The sequence below is a fragment of the Agrilus planipennis genome, unplaced genomic scaffold, assembly GCF_000699045.2.
Source record: "Agrilus planipennis isolate EAB-ADULT unplaced genomic scaffold, Apla_2.0 scaffold71, whole genome shotgun sequence".
In the NCBI taxonomy this organism is placed as follows: domain Eukaryota; kingdom Metazoa; phylum Arthropoda; class Insecta; order Coleoptera; family Buprestidae; genus Agrilus; species Agrilus planipennis.
In genome coordinates this window covers 641,574-660,145 of record NW_020439007.1, presented here as the reverse complement: position 1 = coordinate 660,145, position 18,572 = coordinate 641,574, and the positions used below count along the sequence as shown (strand labels likewise).

Genomic DNA, 18,572 nt, shown 5'->3' with positions numbered 1-18,572 from the left:
AAATTTAAAATTTTCCAGTAAAAAAGGTGTTCTATGTTTTGGTATTACCCGTATGAGAGCTCACAAAATCTGTTGTTGCCCAGGGAGGCGATCGAGAAAGATTCATAATATTAAAAGTAGCAATTAGAAATTAACTCAAACATTGGTGATGTTAAAAAATAAATATAAAAAATGATTGCAGTTAAAAATTTATTGAGGCTCAAGGAGTATACATATATAGTAATTTACTGATATTTATTGTTCTTTAAAAATTTACTAATGGTCATTTAAAGTTAGTACCTTAAATAACTAACAATAAATTTTTGGGGAAAGAAGTCATGTTTCCTTGAACTCCCTTTATTTGTATAATAAAAAAGATTGTAATTCAAAGAAACATTGTTCGAAGAAATGTCTCCCAGTTCCTCATATTTATTTTCTGTTTTAGAATGACGGTTACAAAAAATGTGTTGGTGGCTTTGCTGATGGGTATGGCATGCGGTTTCATGTTGGCCTACGTCAGTCTCATACCCATGGGGGCCCTTAAGTTGAATTTAAACGACGCTCATTACAGCAGTCAGCTGGAGTACGCAGAGGGTCCCACCTATGACCCGGGTGTTCACAATCATGAGGAAGAGTTTCATAACATGGAGGACACCTCCGTGGCTGATAACTTAACTAGGAAAGTTCGGGTTTTATGCTGGGTCATGACCCAACCGAAGAACCATCAGAAGAAGGCGAGGCATGTGAAGAATACGTGGGGAAAGAGGTGTAACATTTTGCTTTTTATGAGCACCGCAGAAGGTAAAAAAATATTTTTATTCAAGCTCAATATCATATCCATACCGTAAAAGGGACCGAATGCTTGTTTTATAAAGTAAATTAAAACATGTAATTGGCATTTAGCGTTTTATTTCAAGATGAATCATTGCCAGCGATTGCCCTGTCGGTGAAGGAAGAAAGAGATTTTCTTTGGGCGAAAACCAAAGAAGCGTTCAAATACATTTACAAACATTACTTAGATAAGGCCGATTGGTTTCTTAAAGCTGATGATGATACGTAAGTAAAAATATATACAAATTGTGAACTGAATATTTTTACAACTAAAGTTTTTTCTTTTAGTTTTGTGATATTAGAAAACTTAAGATACATGCTGAAACCGTACAATACATCCGATCCCATATACTTCGGCTGTCGTTTTAAACAATTTGTCAAACAAGGCTACATGAGTGGAGGAGCTGGTTATGTACTAAGTAGGGAAGCAGTAAAACGTTTTATTGAGGTACGCGAATTGTATTGATGTTTTTATTATGGTTATTTTCATGAAATTTATGATAGGTAATTATCTTGCAAAGGAACAAGGAATAGGAAATTGTTACATTATCACATAAACGATTTTTATGCATCATTAGGTAAAGTATTTTAAAAAGTTTATTTATTGTTTATTAAGATGGGATTGCACAATGCCACACACTGTTATCGAGGTGATCGAGGCAGTGAAGACGTAGAATTGGGTAAATGTATGGAAGCAGTTCATGTGAAAGCTGGTGATTCCAGAGATAGTCATGGAAGAGGCAGATTTTTCCCTTTTGTACCAGAACACCATCTTATCCCTGGTCATGTCTCAAAAGAGTTTTGGTACTGGAAATACATTTACTATGATAGTAAGGAGGTAAGAAATTAAGAGGGGAGGGGTATTGGAATGCTATCAAAAACGTCCCCTTGTTATAACATGAAAAATGAGACAGAAATCTTTTTTTTATTTTAGAAGCTACAAACAATACTTTTTAACGCTAATCATTAACTGGGGGAATATTATAATGTTTTTGTCTGACTTTTTAATCCATAAATAATCCCATATTGCATTTGTGTCATTTCGGGTAAATACCGTTTTCAAGACTTAAATTTTAAAATCGTATGCAACCCAACGTACACCTTCTATATCCTTGTTGCATACATTAGTCAAGCGAAGCGTTGTCAATGACGGTCAATTAATTATTAATAAAATATAATTTACTGTTTAAAATTTTGTGCTGTTAGTATATGTCTCATTAAAATGTAATCGGTTTATAATCAAAATTCTACTGGATCTGCAACAACTTAACAATGACGCTATAAATGAAGGAAAAAGATACTCAAATAAAACAACAACACAGATAGTAAATATAAATGAAAGAAGTTTATTACAGAAGATTTACTGCACTATTTGAAAGTGACATGTTATTTATAAAATGTTAAAGGATAACACTAAGCTTTAATGTAGTGTTAACGATGTGTGATGTGATATGAATTGGTTTAGCTAGTAAAGTAATATTGCAAGAAAGAAAATGTATTTATTTTGTATTGCAGGGCATGGAATGTTGTTCAGACAATGCAGTGTCGTTTCATTACGTCAGCCCTAATCAAATGTACGTGCTCGAGTATTTAATATATCATTTGAGACCGTACGGTATCACCTACCATGTCACCTTGTCTTCTAGTCATCCCGATGGAATCTCACTCAGTGATAAGGACAACAAGTCTACTATTGCACAAAATAATTAAAGTAGGTACCGTATTTATTATAAATATTATTAAAAACACGGAAATCTCGATATTTTACCAAAGATTTAAAGACAAAAAAATCACTCACTCGTACTTGTAATTAAAAATATCTTAAAGCTTCAAAAAACATTCCCACCACGACATTATTTTATTTTTGGAACAGTTGCCATTAATTATTTATTTAATTTTTTATGACATTTACGATATCATTTAACTTGAAACCTAAAGATAATGTTTAAATTCATTTTGGCCTTAAAATATGATCAAGTATTAGATTACAAAATTTATATAGGTGCATTAAAATTCATAATTTCATATTTTTAATTATAAAATTCTCTTTAATGCAGTCTTTTGTGATTGATGCGGTACATTTAGTCATTTGGCTGTGCAAATACTAAAATTAATATCAATTCTTATTCCTTTTCCAATTTTAAGTGCCATTTATATTAACTTTATCTATAAGGAAGGATTTATTATTTATACGTGGTTTTTTGTCCATTTTTTTTACTCTTTGATAACTAGTTAGTTAAAATGCTGCATTTTTATGTACATATATATACATTTGTGTATTTTTTGCGAGCATTCATGCAATTGATTTCTATAAAAATGTATTTTAGAAAAAGTAGTTGGTAAATTACCTTCTTAGCCATTGGGATCTTATTTATAACTTATTTGATATTAACATTTATTTTCGAATGTACTTTTTTCGTGGAACGATTTTTGACTAAACGTCCTTACAATACATTTAAAAAACTTTATTATTAGTGAAGAAATAGTAGTAACGATAAAGAATCTCATTTTGCTTTTTTTTTATGTAATTATAATTACTGACGGAATATCGTATCTCAAAGATTAGTTAATAAAGAAAACCTCATACAAAAACACTAAAATTAACCTCATTCACTCAACCGTTAGGATTGTTAGAATAATTCAAATTTCATTGTAAACACTGGTAAATAATGTTTGACAACATAGAGAAAAAGTAGTCCCCGTAATTAGGTAGTTTCTGCGCAATAGTTACCGTAAAACGCTACTTGTATTAATTAGTTTTAGTTAAAAAATTGACTCCCTTGTATCTTTTTGGAAATTTTAACGAATATTTTTGAAAGATATCTTACCATTTGTGACGTCTTACTATAGAATATGAAGACATTGTTTCTTATCTAAAATACGTTTCTGTTTATTAAATGTCCGTGTGTTTGGCAAATTATGAAAGGTTTTCTTCGTATTTTGTTTTTCTCTTTTGAAAATTGTATTTTCACTAAAAATTTTCACAATTCTTCAATATAAAAAGGAATGACGTTGATTAGAACGATTAACTGACAAACTTGATTGCATACTTAGACACTTGACAAATAAAAAATAAATTTATAAGCACAACAAAAAAGTGACTTGTAACAACACCTTTCCATTGTATTAGATAAAACTGATACAATTTCAAAACAAGAACGTGTTGTTATAAAAGGTATAATAAGATCTAAATCTAGATAGTACAGCGACGCTGGGCACCTTAGCCACATCCACAGTTCAACGTGAAAAAAATAGTCTATGATATTTTTTAATTGTGTACTAGTATCTATAGTAATTTTATTGTTTATTTATAACATAACCCATTTAAAGCAAGCTGAATAATGGTACAGCATGATTTTTTATGCAAATAAATTTTNGATTGTAAATTCTCACAAAGTATTATCTTATAAACTCTTATCACCTGAACGATTCCTATAATAATTAAAAAATGTTTGGGCAATAAAAGGTAAGTTTATAAACTTGTACTTTGCTGTTTTATAGCTTATTACCTGTTAAATAAAGCGGCTTTTGCGTTGGTGTAAATATAGTTATTTAACATTTAAAATACATAAATGACCTGAAATAGAGCTGTATATAGTATTATATTTTTCACATTAGATGCCCATTCGTCAAGGACTAAGGGAGAAAATGGCAAACAAGAGGTAAAACCAATTTAGATCGCAGAACAAGAAACGATTGTACTCCTTATTTCCAAGGTAATTAAATTAGCTTATAAGGTAATTTTAAATATCGTTCAGTATTCTCAATACACCACCAATGCCATTCGTTCATATTTATTTACTTAGAGAGACATAAGACAAATAAATGTTATCTCAAACACGCGCGAACCGTGTGACGATTGTGCCGCACTCTTTCTGAACGTGAATCCGTAGATTTTCAATTTTTGGATTATTTGTAGATAATTGTTTTATGTATTACAAAGGACCTGGTTTTCATTTAAAATGAAACAACATTTACACTCTTCATGTGATTTTATTAACTAAATTAAGTGCACATTTTCTAACAAGAAACGTAAAAATAAATAATTAGTATAAATTACAACGTACAAGATAAATATTTTGTTTTCATTCTTAAAATTAACAACAAACTCTTAAGATAGTCGACATCGGTAGATCTTTAAGCAATTATACGTCGACAATAAATGCAGTGATTACGTAAAATACCCTTTCACTTTTTATTTGCCCTTCAGACTTCTTAGACCTTTTGTATTTCAAAAAGTTTCACGTCAGTATCATACCATACGGGAGGATCAACATTTCTAAAAAGTATAAAAATTATAGCACTTACGTCTCAAATCTAATGTGTAACTCGTGTATAAACTTCGGTTAGTTAATGACAAAACATTCAGTGAATAATACTATATCCTGATATATAATCCATAAAATATATTGTACAGTTTTAGTTATTTAACCCGAATGATATAAAATAAATGATTACCTTAAATAAATAACACCCCACATGTAGGTCCTAAACCAAGTGGTAGTACCGGCGTTAGCTTGATACTTTCTTATCAAAATCGGATGGGGAACAGGCAACAGACCTACCAGAGTGCCGTGTTGCAGAAATTTCAGTATTTCACTCTCATCAGTTAGGCCTCTGCAACGAAAAACAAAGCAAATTTTTAACGTAATTATTCTACGTACATACAGCAATATTTTCAAAATATTCAGTTTCATACTTGTCTATACAAATCTTCTCAACTTGCGGCACCAAAACCTGAAGAAGTCTCATAATCGTTTGTAATGGTAGTTTACTCTTCCAGGAGTGAACCCATTCGCCTGTTGGAACCCACTGACCGTTTGATTTTTCTACTGAAGAACTTACGCGAAGACTATTTCGCTAAAAACCACAAAAAAATAATTACTACTTAATAAACTTTCTCCCGATCGACTTAAAGAAGTAACGTACTGTTTGTATACTAGGCTTCACACTGCTTAAAGACTCTTTTGACTGGATGCAAATCTCTTTCTGTTTTATTTCTGGTGAGGAAGGCTAAAAAATAAAATAAATATTAATTAAGACGTACATAATTACAAATAGTAATTATCTTGACTCAAAAATTCAGTGCATGAAAATGGAAGGGACTACAAGCAAGAAATAATTCTAAAAAATATACTACATAACTTTGACCTATTTAGGTGTGCAAAATTAAACAAGTTCTTCAACTCTTAGGAAGGATATAACTCCAAGAGTCCCCCCCCCCTTGTATACCCATCTAATATTTTTTTTAACTCAGAAAGAATCACGTGGTTTTAAATTGATAAATTACCTGACTGTTACTGACTTCATCTTTTCCCTCTTCAGGAGCAGAGTCGTCTCCTCCACCCTTTTCCGGGGAGTTCAAGCTGAGAGTTGTTATACCGTTGGTCAAATTAACCTGTTCCATGTGCGAAGTGATGGGATGGGCAGATTCTTTTTCGGTCATCTGGGTTATTTGGGGGGTTGCAGCCAGTGTTGCCTTTAGTGTACCCGGTTCAGCTGGTAACGCTGGATGCGATCCTTCCATGGCTATCTCGGATATACTTTCGTGACTCGTTGCATTAGAAAGGGCCGGCCGTTTTGACCTTTTATTCAAAGATTTGGCAATACTACTGTAGTCACTGGGTAAGTTAGCAAGACTATGAAACACTTGTCGTTTACGTATAATGGTGTAGACCAGATTAGAATTACCTGAAAAAAAAAAGGAAACAGTGAAAGTCCTAACTGATTTTATCAAAATATCAGGAAAGATGCTTAATAAAGAATACTAACCATCAAACTGATATTGTATTATGTTGTTGAATATTTCTAGTAGAAAGAATACAAGATGATGATTTGTAGGTGACGAAAAAAGAAACCATGGGGTGCTGAATGCCTCAAGAAGGTGGAGAAGCTTAGTACTCGCTACCATCGATAACGTCTTCAAATACGGTGAAACTGGAAATAAAAATTAAAAACAAGTAAGTAAATTACGATATTTATAGTAAAACTGTATGACTCACCATTAACTAAGATGGTAAGTAGACAATCAAAAAGCGGCTGAAGTCGTTGATGACCAGTCGTAATAATCTTATGAAAAACTATAATTAAGAGATCTGCATGTGTCCCGGTGAATACGGGAATATCCATGGGAACAGTTGCGGTGTAAGGCTTATTTAATCTTACCCCAAAATTACGCTCACCGGACAGTAACAAAAGTATAAATACTCCAATATGCATCAGACCAACTCTGGCTGTAAACCAAATCAAAATAAAATAAATTGTTCTCACATTGCTATTAATTAATGCAATTACAAATTCTTACACTGATCAGCTCTAGAATCATTCAAGTGATACAAAATAGGAACTAATACGTCCAGTACATCACTACTTTTCAGTACAAAGTATAAAAATTTCTGTAAACAGAAAAAAGTATTAATTTTTAAACAAAGCAGTTAGAAAAACAGTTGATTACCTTGTTGTAGTCGCATATTTTCCAAAAGAATATCAAAAGTTCTTGGTGAAAATGTACTTTTTTGGTCGAATTGGGCAAGTACGTTTGAACCAATGGGTTGTTAAGCAGTCTTGTTACCCCTTTCAAAATAAAATTAAAATCTTCGTCTCTATGTATTCGACTCAAGTAGTTAATGAAGAGATTGTCTGGGGCAGAGGACTAACAAAAATATTAACACTAATTAATAAATGTTCTACTCCTCCGCTTTAATTGTTAAAGATACCTCTTAAATTTGGTTGATTTTGCTTACCTCCTCAGTGTCACAAACATTGGCAGGATTCGTATCATGATCCAGTGTTACTATCAATATTTGTAGAGCTGCCTCTACAAGGGGTTCTAAAGAATCATTGAAGATTAAATGATTATAAGGCACTCCTAAGCCCACAGGGTCATAAGCACAGACTGTATTTAATAGGGACGTAAATAAGGGAAGAGCATGTCTATTTTCAGAAGAAGTAAAATATCTGCAATAAAAAAGTCCAAATTATTTGCTTGATTCCCTGAACTCAGCAAAAAAAGTGTTCACAAAAGACGAGGCAGCCAAAATAAGTTATTGAATGGTTTATGGAAAATTATTTGCTTACAAAATCCATTTGTTTGGATTTTGGGCTATATCTGTAGGTGGCTGATACATGGTTTCGCTGAAGCATGTCAAAAGGAACGTTAAAAGTTCGGTACGGTTAGAATCAAAAGTTTGGACTCTCGGGGGCGACTGAGCAAAACCAACACCTGCTTCCCAAATATACTCGCAGCTGTCTATTGCTGACAGATCTTCTGCCTTATCCTTAGAAGAAAAGAGATTATTTTATACACAGTTCAAATAAATATTATATGTAAAAGAATGTGATCTTACTGGACCCGATTTACGACTTCCCACAACAGTAAAGTCTGGACAAAATAACAAATCCTGTAAAAAATACAATGTTAACAGGTAAATTTAGAAAAATAAGAAAGAACTTGCAGAAATGGCATTCAAAAGAGACTGTGCAAGTGGTATAGATTCATCTTCTTCATCATTTTGACTTGGCAAAGAAGACCAAAAAAATCCTCTCCATTCAGGGTCTTCAAATATGTAGGGCATTAGGCGAGTCAAAAGACGTACGCAGTTCAATACTGAAAAAAAAAGTCCTAATTAAGCAATAATAATTAAATTTAAAAACTCCAACTGAATTAACTTTATGTTTACACATATATGTATAAAAGTGCCTCACAATACCAATTCTATATAAATTCAATATTTTAAATACATTAATGTTATGCATAAATAAACTTAAAATTAGGTGTAACTGTTATTTTTCAAGCTACTATTAACGCTTTTTGTGATAATAATTATGAATAATGAGTTTATAATTGCTTATTGTGTCAAATAGATTAAAAGTTCTATTGTCTTCAATTTTTAATAGATAGTTGTCTTTCTAATACAATTATCTTTAAAATACCTGTTTGTTGTTCTCGTTGAGTTCTACAGCTGTTATCAACTGCTTTTACTATCTTTTCAACTGCTTTGTAGCATAATGTCGCCAAATTTGCAGGTGCCTCCTCTCTCATAGTCCTTATTTCAGCTGCAGGTATTAACGCAAAAATATCCTGCACATTTGTAACGTTTTCTGACCAAAACTGTTCCCAAAAGGCATCGTCGTTCGCATCTATTGCCTATAGTCAAGATAAGTACGTCAGGTATCGATTTTTTGAAATATGTTACATGAGATAATAATATTCTTATTTGCTAACTGAATAATATAACTAGGAAATTATTTGAATTACCTCAGTTTTGGTTGTCAGTTGCACTACAGCTTTTCGAAAATTTAATTTTGTGTCTGCGTTCCCCATGTTTTTGTTTTGCCAATAACTGCCAAAAAGTCTAAACTTTGAGGTTATGTGCAGCACTAGTTTGTAGCTTGTCATATTTTTTTATGGTGGCTATTGTTCTCTTTAGCGAAAAATTAGAAGTGTTCAAACTACATACTCCGAAATATAGATCGAAAAAGTGCCTTACCAACCTTACCCTATTATTTAAATGACATTAACTCGCGTGAGATGCGTTGTTTTTATAAACTTATGACTAGGTCACTTGTGCGATTAATTATAAATAATAATAAGTGAATACAAAATACAATATAGTGAAACTAGTAATAATAAGAGTAAGAACTTATGAATGATAATGAATGAGTAACTGAATACATCTTATTTGTGATATGATACTCGTATCTATGGTATGACCGTATAACATAATATTATCTATGAAATAATACATAACAAAACCTCTTAATGTTGTGTCTCATTGTTTTCGTTAAATTTAGGTCACATATTTTCCTTAATATCCAAATTGAACCATATATATTGCTGTAATAAATTAGTTAGAAACAAACTGGAAATACTATCCGTATAAACTTTCATTCCATTACAAAAGGTTAGTAAAATTTTATTTCAAAAGTTCTTATTATCGTTTTGAATATTTATTTAAAACTATGACATCGTATGATGCAATTCGGTATAATTATTCAACGCCTCGTAAATCGGACTTTAAAGATGAAGAAGAAAAGTTAAGTGAGTGGAAATTAGCCTTATATGGGCTAATTTTATCATTGATAGTAATCACTGGGAAATTGTTTCATGGAAATCGTAAGTACTAATATATAAATCTATTTATTAATATTTTGATCTTACTGATTTACAGCAATAAAATTTTCGAATTTTAGGTGATGAACTATATTCATTAGTTTTTGAAAAGCAACTATTCAAGCATGGAACATTAACTACAGAAGGAGAGCTGATGATGAGACACACATGGAAAACTGTGGCAAAATATAGTCAAATTTGGTTTCCTGCAATTTGTGGATTAGCTACTACGTGGTTTACATGGTTGATTGTTTATTTGGACTCCAGAGTACCAGGTGTGCAACCACCTAGTCCCTTATCACCATCTAAATACAAGTAAGTAATTTTAAGTGCTACCTTTTACCATTTACAACTACATTTAAAATTGCTTTACAAGGAGGAGCTGAAATTAGTGTATGCATTTGAATGCTTTTTGTTGTAGGTTACAGTCAGGTCACACGTTCCATTTGAACTATCTTTTTGCTGTAATAGTAGGTATTTTTGTATTTACCTACATGTATGTAAAAGAAATTTACATACAATTCTAATTCAACTGCAATGTTCAAATTAAATTTACAATTGACAGTATATTAATATTAGTTGTAAGAAATTACATTGTTTTAATGTACAAAACGCTAACTATGTATGTATTTTTTTAAGTATTTTTAACATTAATTTTATTTTTAGTCATGTTTTGAATAAATAATTAATTTCTCTTGTTCTGAATAACAATTAAGTATGTGCAGCTATTTGCTATTTGTATTTTTTTAATGTTTTTTATACCTCATACATATTTATTATTAATAATTTATTTATGTATAACTGTAAAAATTAAAATTATTGAAAGCAAATTGTACTATTATTACATACCTGCTGTTAATCGGTTATTTTTAATGAAAAAAGGAATCTTTTTTCTTTGCATCTGTAGCATAGTTTATTTATTATATATACATTTGAATTTTTTTGGAAAAGTAAATTTTGATTTTANACTTTAATTTTTTTATATATACATTTGAATTTTTTTGGAAAAGTAAATTTTGATTTTAGAAAATGGCCAGCATAAGTATTTTCGACCTGAAATTCAAAGACCTTGTAAAGGATGGAATAAGTTTTCTTAAACTTGATGTAACAGATCAGAAAGGTACAATAACAAAGTTACAAAAAAGCAAAAATTACTCATTATGTATTTTTTTTACAGTTGCAGAATTAAAAAATAAACCAGTTAAAGAAGTAGAGGTTTTCCAAACTGATCCAAACATTTTATCTTGTTCGCATTGTAATATAGAATTGAAAGACATTACTGAACAAAGGGCACACTATAAATCTGATTGGCATAGGTACAATTTAAGACAAGCTACACGTTCAAGAGATCCCCTTACATTGGAGCAGTTCAATGACGAATTAGGTAAACTATAAAATGTAAAATTATCCTTAAAATTGTCCTTTGACAACATTTGATGTTGACGTTTTTGGAGTGAAGTGTTTACATAAATCGAAAATATGTAATTACAGAAAAATCATCAGCAAGCACATCCAGTTCAGAAAGTGATTCGGAAAACTTCGATTTACAAGATGAATTGCTGACAAGTCAAGGGAAGGTGTTCCTTAAGACGTCTAGTGATCTTGTTGTATCGTTATATCAATGTCTAATTTTTCACAAAAAGGTAACTTTAAATATATCAAATTTTTTAACTTGTGAAAAAATAAGTATACCTCCACGTTTTTTTTCTTCTGAAAATCATAATTTCCTTCTTTTATTTCAAAGGAGATCTCTGCAGATGTAAATGTTAAGGAACGTTTGGAAAAATACAACGAGAAGACCCTTTGCGGAGTTTTTATGTTAGGCGGTGGTCGTTTTTCCGGAGCCATTTTCGAAGGTACCAATCCGATCAAGCACAAAACATTCCACTGTTATACTGTAAGGGCTGGACAGGGAGGGTCCCAAAGCGCGTGTGATAATCGTTTAGGATCTCATCCCAAAAGTGCCGGATCATCCCTTAGACGATATAACGAACAAGCATTAAAACAGGTAATAATAAAACAGGACAAGGATCAAAACCAATGTGGAAGTAGAGCTTGTGTAGGCCAGGGCTATGCACATGTAGTATACTATAGTTGTTATGTTTTAGCATGTCAGCGATATCACCAACCAGTGGTCAGAAGATATTGAAAAGTGTGATGTCATCTTCTATAAAGCTCCCGGACCATATAATCAGTCAGTTCTTTTTGGAGGCAAAAAGCCAATATTAGATCGTATGGATTCACGAGTGCGTAGTATTCCACTTTCTACTAGAAAAGCCACATTTTCCGAAGTAAAACGAATTTTTTATCTGTTAACAACAGCTGCAACTTACGGTAAGTAGAATTTCTAAATCAGTAAGGATAGTCACATAAAATAGATTTCTAGTTAACAATGAAGTAAAGTAAAAGTTTTTCAATGAAAATAAATTGTTTTTAAATAGAGTTATTTTTGAATGAATCAGTTTAAATTGGTTTAATTTAATTTGTTATTAAATAGTTTTTATCTTATTAGCTGTGTTCGTTTAGTAAAAAATTTTACAATTTTGACTTAGACAAAAAAATTGTTCAGTTACAAAAGAAATCAATTACAGAATGTCAAACCTTTTCAAAAGAAAGTAAAATTAATTTTAGTAATCATAAGTTTGCAAATTATAGAATCAGAACAAGTAACGCTACAGTGGATATTCGATCAGAAACTTAATCTAGCCGAAGCTATAAAGAGAAAACAAAATTCGAAAAAAGTAAATCGCTCTAAATCTCGCGAAGGAGCCAATCGGCCTGATCCATGTCCATCGTCACCTTCACCTTCGGACAACAGTTCTGAAGATGCCATCGAATTGGTATCTACAGATCATAATGTAGGTTTTGAGGAGTCATTTCAAGAATTTGATGATAGTTTAACACCTGAAGAACGGCAACGACACCGAAAGAAAAAAAAGAAAAAGCCAAAAATTAATATTAAATCGCAATTGAAAAAACAAGAGGCGCAAGAAAAAAATGAAATTGTGACCATTATCGCTAATGGTGACTTAGAGAAGCTAAAGTCATATCTTTGTGACAAGACAAAAAACGAAGAAACAAGTGAAAAAGAAAAAGTAGGTAATGCAATAAATCTAGTGTTGGATGAAGATAGCAACATGTTATTGCATATAGCAGCTAAAAACGAAAAACCTGAAATTGTGCTATTCCTATTAGAAAATGGGGCCAATCCATGCTTAAAAAATTCTAGACAACAAACTCCTTATGCATGCACCCAAAGTAAAGCTGTGCGAGATATCTTCAAGGAATTTGCGAAAACGCATCCAGAAATGCGTAACTATTTGGTAAATACAATTTATATTTCCGGTTTTTATCATATAGAGTCAAAAAACATGAAATATCGTTATATGTGTATAAAGTTTGTTAGTATTTAATTTAAAAATTAATTTTCCTTTGGTTAAGGAAACGATTGAAGAAAATGAAGAGAAGAAAAAGGCCCGAAAAAAAATGAAAAGAGACAAAAAGAAAGCAAAAGATTTGGAAAATAAATTGAAAGGGGAAGAGGAAGCCGAAAGACAAAGATTTCTGAACTTAAGTGACAGAGAAAAGGTAAAATATATTAAATAATACTCTTTCAAACTAGTGTTATTTTACGTAAAATATAATAACTATAAATTTCTCCACTAAAAGCACTTTAAAAAAATATATTTATGGCAAAATAAATAATATTAAGGAATCGTTAATGATTTTATACAAGTAATGTAAGACTTTTTTACCTCTTTTAAATCTTTTTAAGAGTTGTTGACTTTAATTTTTTTAATGATAATTTTTAGATGGCTTTAGCTGCCGAAAGAAGAATACTGAATAAAGGGGGTTCTGTAATGGTCCGATGTTTCCTATGTGGTGCCGACATTACCGGTAAAGTCCCATTCGAGTATTGTGGAAACTTGTTTTGCTCCGTGGATTGTTTAAAGGCTCACAGGTATAAAAATCCTATAAAATTCTCCTGTTAAAATTTTCTTAACTTGTTTGTTTTAATTCATTAATTATTTAATAAATTTGAACTTTGAGTCAAGTGCAGTCTGTCTTTTAAACACTCCAAAATTCTCTCTTTTTCTTATTTGTAGTTTTGATTAGTAAATAATACATAATAAGAGAAATGGGCGAGATTCAACTCATTTATTAATCTATTAACTGCATATTAACACTGCTTCTTAGATTAATTCTGCAAACATTTTTTGTTAATCTAAAAAAGGCACATATCAAAATGCACTCCTAGTGTTAGAGTTCTACTAGAAACTCTATTACAATGTATTCATTCTCAAGGTAAATTCTTCTATACCAACCACCAAGAAAGTACTTGATTCAAGGTTTATTTTGTGCAAACAAGTCAAAAATTTCACTGTCCAATTAAAACTTTTTCAGCTCTTAATGGTTAGGACAGTGTCATGTATTTACCATTTTATTAATCCACCTTATCTATCAATTAATTGTTTTTTCGCCTTTTCTTTTTAAAGGAATTTACATTGTTTTTTAAATTCTCATCGATTTCACTAGGCAGTTCCCATATTTTTAAATGAGCAGGCAAATACATCAAACCGCATAAAGTCACTACTGCAATAAGAAAAGGCCAAAATAAATATATTTAATATCAAATTAATAATAACAATACTTACTGTTTAAAATACAAGGAAAAGTAACATAGAAACTTAAAGTAGCTGCTCTAAAGTATAATGTCTCTGAAAGATATAATAGAACAGACAGTAAAATCGAGAAGGCTCCCAAACTAACAACTCTAAAAATGTTTTACAGTTTGAAAAGGCTTGTTTTTGATGTAAAACACTTACGGTTTGTAATGAATGTACAGAGTACAGTGTATTAAAACTATAGCCTTCAATACTGAAAACATTCCGAGAATTCTAGAAGTCGTATACTCCTCTAAAAACAAACATTAAAAAAATTTTAGTTAGTAACATAAACTTTAAACGAAACTGTTTCGATCGTGATACTTTCCATCAACGAAATTCGAGTCCGATGTGAAATTACTTAGAAATGATCGCTTTTCAATGTAACTTCGTACGGTCGTTCCTAAATCCATAAAAGCCACAAATGCTATCCAACCACGAAACGCATACATTATCTTACAACTCATTATTTTGATGTAATTTTACGAAAGAAAATTATACTTCTAAAATTCTACTACCTACTATTTTAACCTTAAATAGTTCTATCTGACAGGTATAAAAATACTATAGATACATCATACATTTTCAAGTTATCTGCCTTCATTGTAATAGTGTCTATATAATACATACTAGCACATAAGTGTTCATATGCATTTACTATAAATTAAATTATTTTTCAGCAACGTAAATATGTTTTTTGTAACTATGAAGAAAATAAGTTTTTTTTTGTTGTAAACAGATACGTATTAAGACTTTTTGTGTTAAGTACAAAAGATGGTACGCTGGGACTTTAAATTGATCTCCTCGTTTCTATGGAATTCTGCTTGTTTTGTATTTCTATTAATGCATTCTTGCACTGTGTTCTTCATGTTATCTATGCATGCTGTCATCATGTTATTTTGTTAGGGTACAGTGATGTTTATTATAAAATTATTAATATCAAAATAGAAAAAACTGGTTCAGTGATTTTTGTAAATGATGAGAAAATTTAACAATTAAAAGAAATTGAGTGTCATTGCTAGAAAAGATATCTAGTAGATATTTAAAAAGACTGTTTTAAACGATTTTTGATTTTTGTGTTATATTTTGATAAATTGCTAATTAACTAAATAAAAATACAATTCATTAACCTTTGCAGAATTTGTTTCTGTTCCAAATTTTCATCTGTGTATCGTTGTTTTGTATACATTTTTATCATCCCTATTAATTTATTGGTATAATAATTTTTTTCCCCTTTTTACAGTTTGGCTGATACAGGGCAACAAATTAAGTTGATTGTGAGCCTACCCTCTACCAAAACCACCAGACCTATGCCCATGTCATTCTTCATTTGCTGTTTTACGTTCCAACTTGAATGATTAGATGGTAAGATTTCACTATCTAAAAATTACTGCTTTAATAATTAAAGTGTTACAATACTTATAGGAACGTCATAGTTGGTTAAAAATAACCAGTAAAAAATTTTAACTCATTTTTCAATTTTTAGTTTTGAAAAATTAATTTCCTCATTATAAAACAAGCTGAAAGTATAAAAATTTAATAAAGTTCTTGTGGTACATTAATTAAAAGAACTGTATAGTTAGAAATTACCAGATAATATATTAGTAACAATTTATATATAAATTGATATGTAGTCTACACTATTAAGAAGTTCAGGTTGCGCCGTTTTATGAACATACTAATGAATCATCTATTAAAAATATATATTGTGTTTGCATTTTTAAGAAAATAAAATATAAAATACTTATGTTAAAATGATTACATGTAATTTATTTGAGGTCTTTATTTTTTTTTGTGGTAGATGTTTAGTTTTTAGTTTAATTTTCTTTGATTGAAAAACTTTATGTAAGTTATGTTTTATTTTCGACTAAAGAAACACTAACTATATAACATATTATGTATTTAACTCACAATCAGTATCTTTCGTATTTATTTTAAGTAAGCTAATTAACTTAATATCTTTTTGCAGTTACAACACATAATATTATATGGAATGCTTCTTCTGTTGTTGTGAAGAGACGCTTCATATATCATAGTACATAAATACCTACTGTCTGGATTCATGTTTTCCTTTGGACTTCAAAGATTGTATGTAGGTAAGAACATGCCCCTTTAAATATTAATTAATGATTTTATTTTTTTATTTTTATTCTAAAAAATTTGAAAACCATATTACTCTCATAAAAATACCTTAAATAATCTTAAATTTGTACTAGCGTTTGCAATATCCCAATGGCAACATCACACAAATGTGGACGTCATTTACGGTGGTTGGCCGTTGATTGTGGCAGTCTTTGTTTCACTCCAGAATGAAGCCTTTGATTTTCTATTCACTAAACACAAATGAGAGTAAGTGACAATTTTTTTACCATATACAGTATGAAGAAAATGCATAAATAAGTTACCATTATTGTAAAGTAATTCTTCGAATTAATTATAAATGTAAGTATATTCACAACAGTATAAAAAAAGTGCTGCTAAATGTAAATTATTTAAGTAATGTAATTTATTTATATCATCTTTAGGGAGTATTTGCAATTACTTTACAATTCTGTCACATTTATAATAAACCATGTATACTTGAATACTGTTTATTGTAGCAAATCATTTTACAGAAACATTGTGCAAATTATGGACACCACATGTCGTGGGGCATATGCTGTAGGAGTCTTCTCTCGTTTAAAATTAAAGAAGCCAGAGAGTGCCTTTTTGCCATTGGAAGCAGAGAGAACGAAAAAAAGTTCCAGTGCACAAAATTTATATAACAATAAATCCTTTCTGCCCATTTCTAATTCCAGTAAGTATATTATTAGCCTGCAAGCAGTTGAAGATATATTTACATATTGTTTGTCTTATAACTTTGTCTTCGTGACATCGTCAGATTATTAATTTGATATTTTAACAAATTTACAGAACCATTACATACAACATCGCCACTGTATGGTGGCCAGTGGTTTAGCAGTCGTTCAGATGCAGCAGTAGCTGACGGAAGTATACTTTTTTGATACTGGAAATAGAAGCAGTGAGCTGTTGCTAAAGAAAGGATTTGTGGCAATGAATTGGTAAGTAATAACATTATTAACATAATTGAAAAGGAAAGAATCTCATTAAATATTTGTTTTGAACATACAGCTGTTTCTTTCACATATTAATGGTAGATCTGCCATTTTAAAGTTTTACTGATTTACTTGCTTTTAGCTGAGTCTACTTCATTTTGTGTCTTGTTTATTAATTTGCTTTTTTGCCCATTTCTACAGATTGGTCGACAAATGAGAGAGAGCGTTGATGTTGACGTCTACAATCATTCCATTTTTTTGGGCGTGGTTTGCTGTGGATGTCTTTACCTTGCAGCATTATGAAGTCAATGGAAGAAATGGAAATGTATCTGAAAAACACTGAAACAGCAAAGGGTAATGCATTTCGTTTATGTAAACCCTTGAGCATTACATTCTACAGCTAATTAAGGTGAGAATACATCACAATTAACATTATTAATTTCTCATTACTAATCTTTTACCACCCTGTCTGTTTCAGATCGACGGTGGAGAAGAAAAGAAGATCCCATAGTTAAAAAAGTTCTCTATCTTGCATGTTCTTAGACGTTCATTTTATTTGAATTAGTTTTTATTTTGCATGCTTATTTTGTTCATTTTATTTAAACTAATTGTTGATGGTAGACGTTCTTATTTTATTTTTTGTATATAGTAGTAGAGTAGCTAACACGTTTAGTAGTTGTAGTATAGTCTAACATGTCTCTTGCTTACCTCTTTGCTTAGCTTACTGCATATTCTTACTATTTTGCTTTGCATTTACCCTACGAGTTCTACATGATTCAACGTTTCGTTATCGTGTGTGTTTCTTCTCACCCTTGTGGAATTAGGGAGGGCCTCCCCGAACGACTTCCCTTGGGCTTAGCTATTTAGTTGATCTTAAAAGTGTCTTATACACTTTTCGCGAGTCTACTCTAGCGTTACTTCCTTTCAGAC

The 18,572-nt window shown here is 30.8% G+C and overlaps 5 protein-coding genes across 11 annotated transcripts in view; 3 read left to right on the top strand and 2 right to left on the bottom strand.

Moving 5' to 3' along the window:
- Positions 1–6,219, top strand: part of LOC108732611 (glycoprotein-N-acetylgalactosamine 3-beta-galactosyltransferase 1-like) — an 18,979-nt gene extending 12,760 nt beyond the window's left edge. For 6 of the 7 annotated variants that reach the window (XM_025976110.1, XM_018463504.2, XM_018463505.1 and 3 more), the window contains 7 exons: positions 425–780; positions 897–1,035; positions 1,099–1,258; positions 1,427–1,648; positions 2,326–2,521; positions 4,429–4,526; positions 6,136–6,219. In XM_025976110.1, the coding sequence (XP_025831895.1) occupies positions 425–780; positions 897–1,035; positions 1,099–1,258; positions 1,427–1,648; positions 2,326–2,520 (1,072 nt within the window). In that variant the 3' untranslated portion in view covers position 2,521; positions 4,429–4,526; positions 6,136–6,219. Of the gene's footprint in view, positions 1–424; positions 781–896; positions 1,036–1,098; positions 1,259–1,426; positions 1,649–2,325; positions 3,365–4,428; positions 4,527–6,135 lie in introns of those variants that run through there. The other variant, XM_025976107.1, reaches the window with a different exon arrangement.
- On the bottom strand, positions 5,009–9,204 carry LOC108732609 (protein HID1). The gene is made up of 15 exons (XM_018463498.1): positions 9,068–9,204; positions 8,743–8,956; positions 8,265–8,416; positions 8,157–8,210; positions 7,888–8,087; positions 7,554–7,767; positions 7,265–7,462; positions 7,115–7,205; positions 6,813–7,043; positions 6,583–6,747; positions 6,101–6,501; positions 5,740–5,823; positions 5,510–5,670; positions 5,269–5,427; positions 5,009–5,089 (listed from the first exon to the last, which is right to left on the bottom strand). Exons 1-15 carry the CDS (start codon positions 9,131–9,133, stop codon positions 5,026–5,028), a joined length of 2,454 nt encoding a protein of 817 aa, XP_018319000.1. The 5' UTR covers positions 9,134–9,204; the 3' UTR covers positions 5,009–5,025.
- A 344-nt stretch (positions 9,205–9,548) lies between these two features.
- On the top strand, positions 9,549–18,264 carry LOC108732562 (ankyrin repeat and zinc finger domain-containing protein 1). Its single transcript, XM_025976083.1, has 16 exons — positions 9,549–9,713; positions 10,949–11,042; positions 11,100–11,306; positions 11,414–11,565; positions 11,667–11,930; positions 12,031–12,256; positions 12,578–13,245; positions 13,364–13,510; positions 13,735–13,883; positions 15,830–15,951; positions 16,556–16,682; positions 16,803–16,935; positions 17,202–17,383; positions 17,500–17,648; positions 17,844–18,051; positions 18,121–18,264. Exons 2-10 carry the CDS (start codon positions 10,952–10,954, stop codon positions 15,942–15,944), a joined length of 2,019 nt encoding a protein of 672 aa, XP_025831868.1. The 5' UTR covers positions 9,549–9,713; positions 10,949–10,951; the 3' UTR covers positions 15,945–15,951; positions 16,556–16,682; positions 16,803–16,935; positions 17,202–17,383; positions 17,500–17,648; positions 17,844–18,051; positions 18,121–18,264.
- Positions 9,712–10,683, top strand: LOC108732645. The gene is made up of 3 exons (XM_018463558.2): positions 9,712–9,925; positions 10,003–10,237; positions 10,344–10,683. Exons 1-3 carry the CDS (start codon positions 9,772–9,774, stop codon positions 10,447–10,449), a joined length of 495 nt encoding a protein of 164 aa, XP_018319060.1. The 5' UTR covers positions 9,712–9,771; the 3' UTR covers positions 10,450–10,683.
- LOC108732646 lies at positions 14,053–15,196 on the bottom strand. The gene is made up of 4 exons (XM_018463559.1): positions 14,915–15,196; positions 14,749–14,839; positions 14,578–14,696; positions 14,053–14,515 (listed from the first exon to the last, which is right to left on the bottom strand). The coding sequence occupies exons 1-4, from the start codon at positions 15,051–15,053 to the stop codon at positions 14,388–14,390; spliced, it is 477 nt and encodes a 158-aa protein (XP_018319061.1). The 5' UTR covers positions 15,054–15,196; the 3' UTR covers positions 14,053–14,387.
- Positions 18,265–18,572: the final 308 nt, after the last annotated feature.

What these genes read in the sequence shown, in the direction of transcription:
- LOC108732609 (XM_018463498.1), bottom strand. Translation starts at nt 9,133, where the DNA reads ATGGGGAACGCAGACACAAAATTAAATTTTCGAAAAGCTGTAGTGCAA. An exon ending in ATGTTTGTGACACTGAGGAG is followed by an intron (nt 7,463 to 7,553) that starts GTAAGCAAAATC and finishes TATTTTTGTTAG; the next exon opens with TCCTCTGCCCCAGACAATCT. An exon ending in AATACAATATCAGTTTGATG is followed by an intron (nt 6,502 to 6,582) that starts GTTAGTATTCTT and finishes TTTTTTTTTCAG; the next exon opens with GTAATTCTAATCTGGTCTAC.
- LOC108732645 (XM_018463558.2), top strand. Translation starts at nt 9,772, where the DNA reads ATGACATCGTATGATGCAATTCGGTATAATTATTCAACGCCTCGTAAA. An exon ending in GAAATTGTTTCATGGAAATC is followed by an intron (nt 9,926 to 10,002) that starts GTAAGTACTAAT and finishes TTCGAATTTTAG; the next exon opens with GTGATGAACTATATTCATTA. An exon ending in TTATCACCATCTAAATACAA is followed by an intron (nt 10,238 to 10,343) that starts GTAAGTAATTTT and finishes TTTTTGTTGTAG; the next exon opens with GTTACAGTCAGGTCACACGT.
- LOC108732562 (XM_025976083.1), top strand. Translation starts at nt 10,952, where the DNA reads ATGGCCAGCATAAGTATTTTCGACCTGAAATTCAAAGACCTTGTAAAG. An exon ending in GCAGTTCAATGACGAATTAG is followed by an intron (nt 11,307 to 11,413) that starts GTAAACTATAAA and finishes ATGTAATTACAG; the next exon opens with AAAAATCATCAGCAAGCACA. An exon ending in GTCTAATTTTTCACAAAAAG is followed by an intron (nt 11,566 to 11,666) that starts GTAACTTTAAAT and finishes TTTATTTCAAAG; the next exon opens with GAGATCTCTGCAGATGTAAA.
- LOC108732646 (XM_018463559.1), bottom strand. Translation starts at nt 15,053, where the DNA reads ATGAGTTGTAAGATAATGTATGCGTTTCGTGGTTGGATAGCATTTGTG. An exon ending in GGACTCGAATTTCGTTGATG is followed by an intron (nt 14,840 to 14,914) that starts GAAAGTATCACG and finishes GTTTGTTTTTAG; the next exon opens with AGGAGTATACGACTTCTAGA. An exon ending in CTGTACATTCATTACAAACC is followed by an intron (nt 14,697 to 14,748) that starts GTAAGTGTTTTA and finishes AAACATTTTTAG; the next exon opens with AGTTGTTAGTTTGGGAGCCT.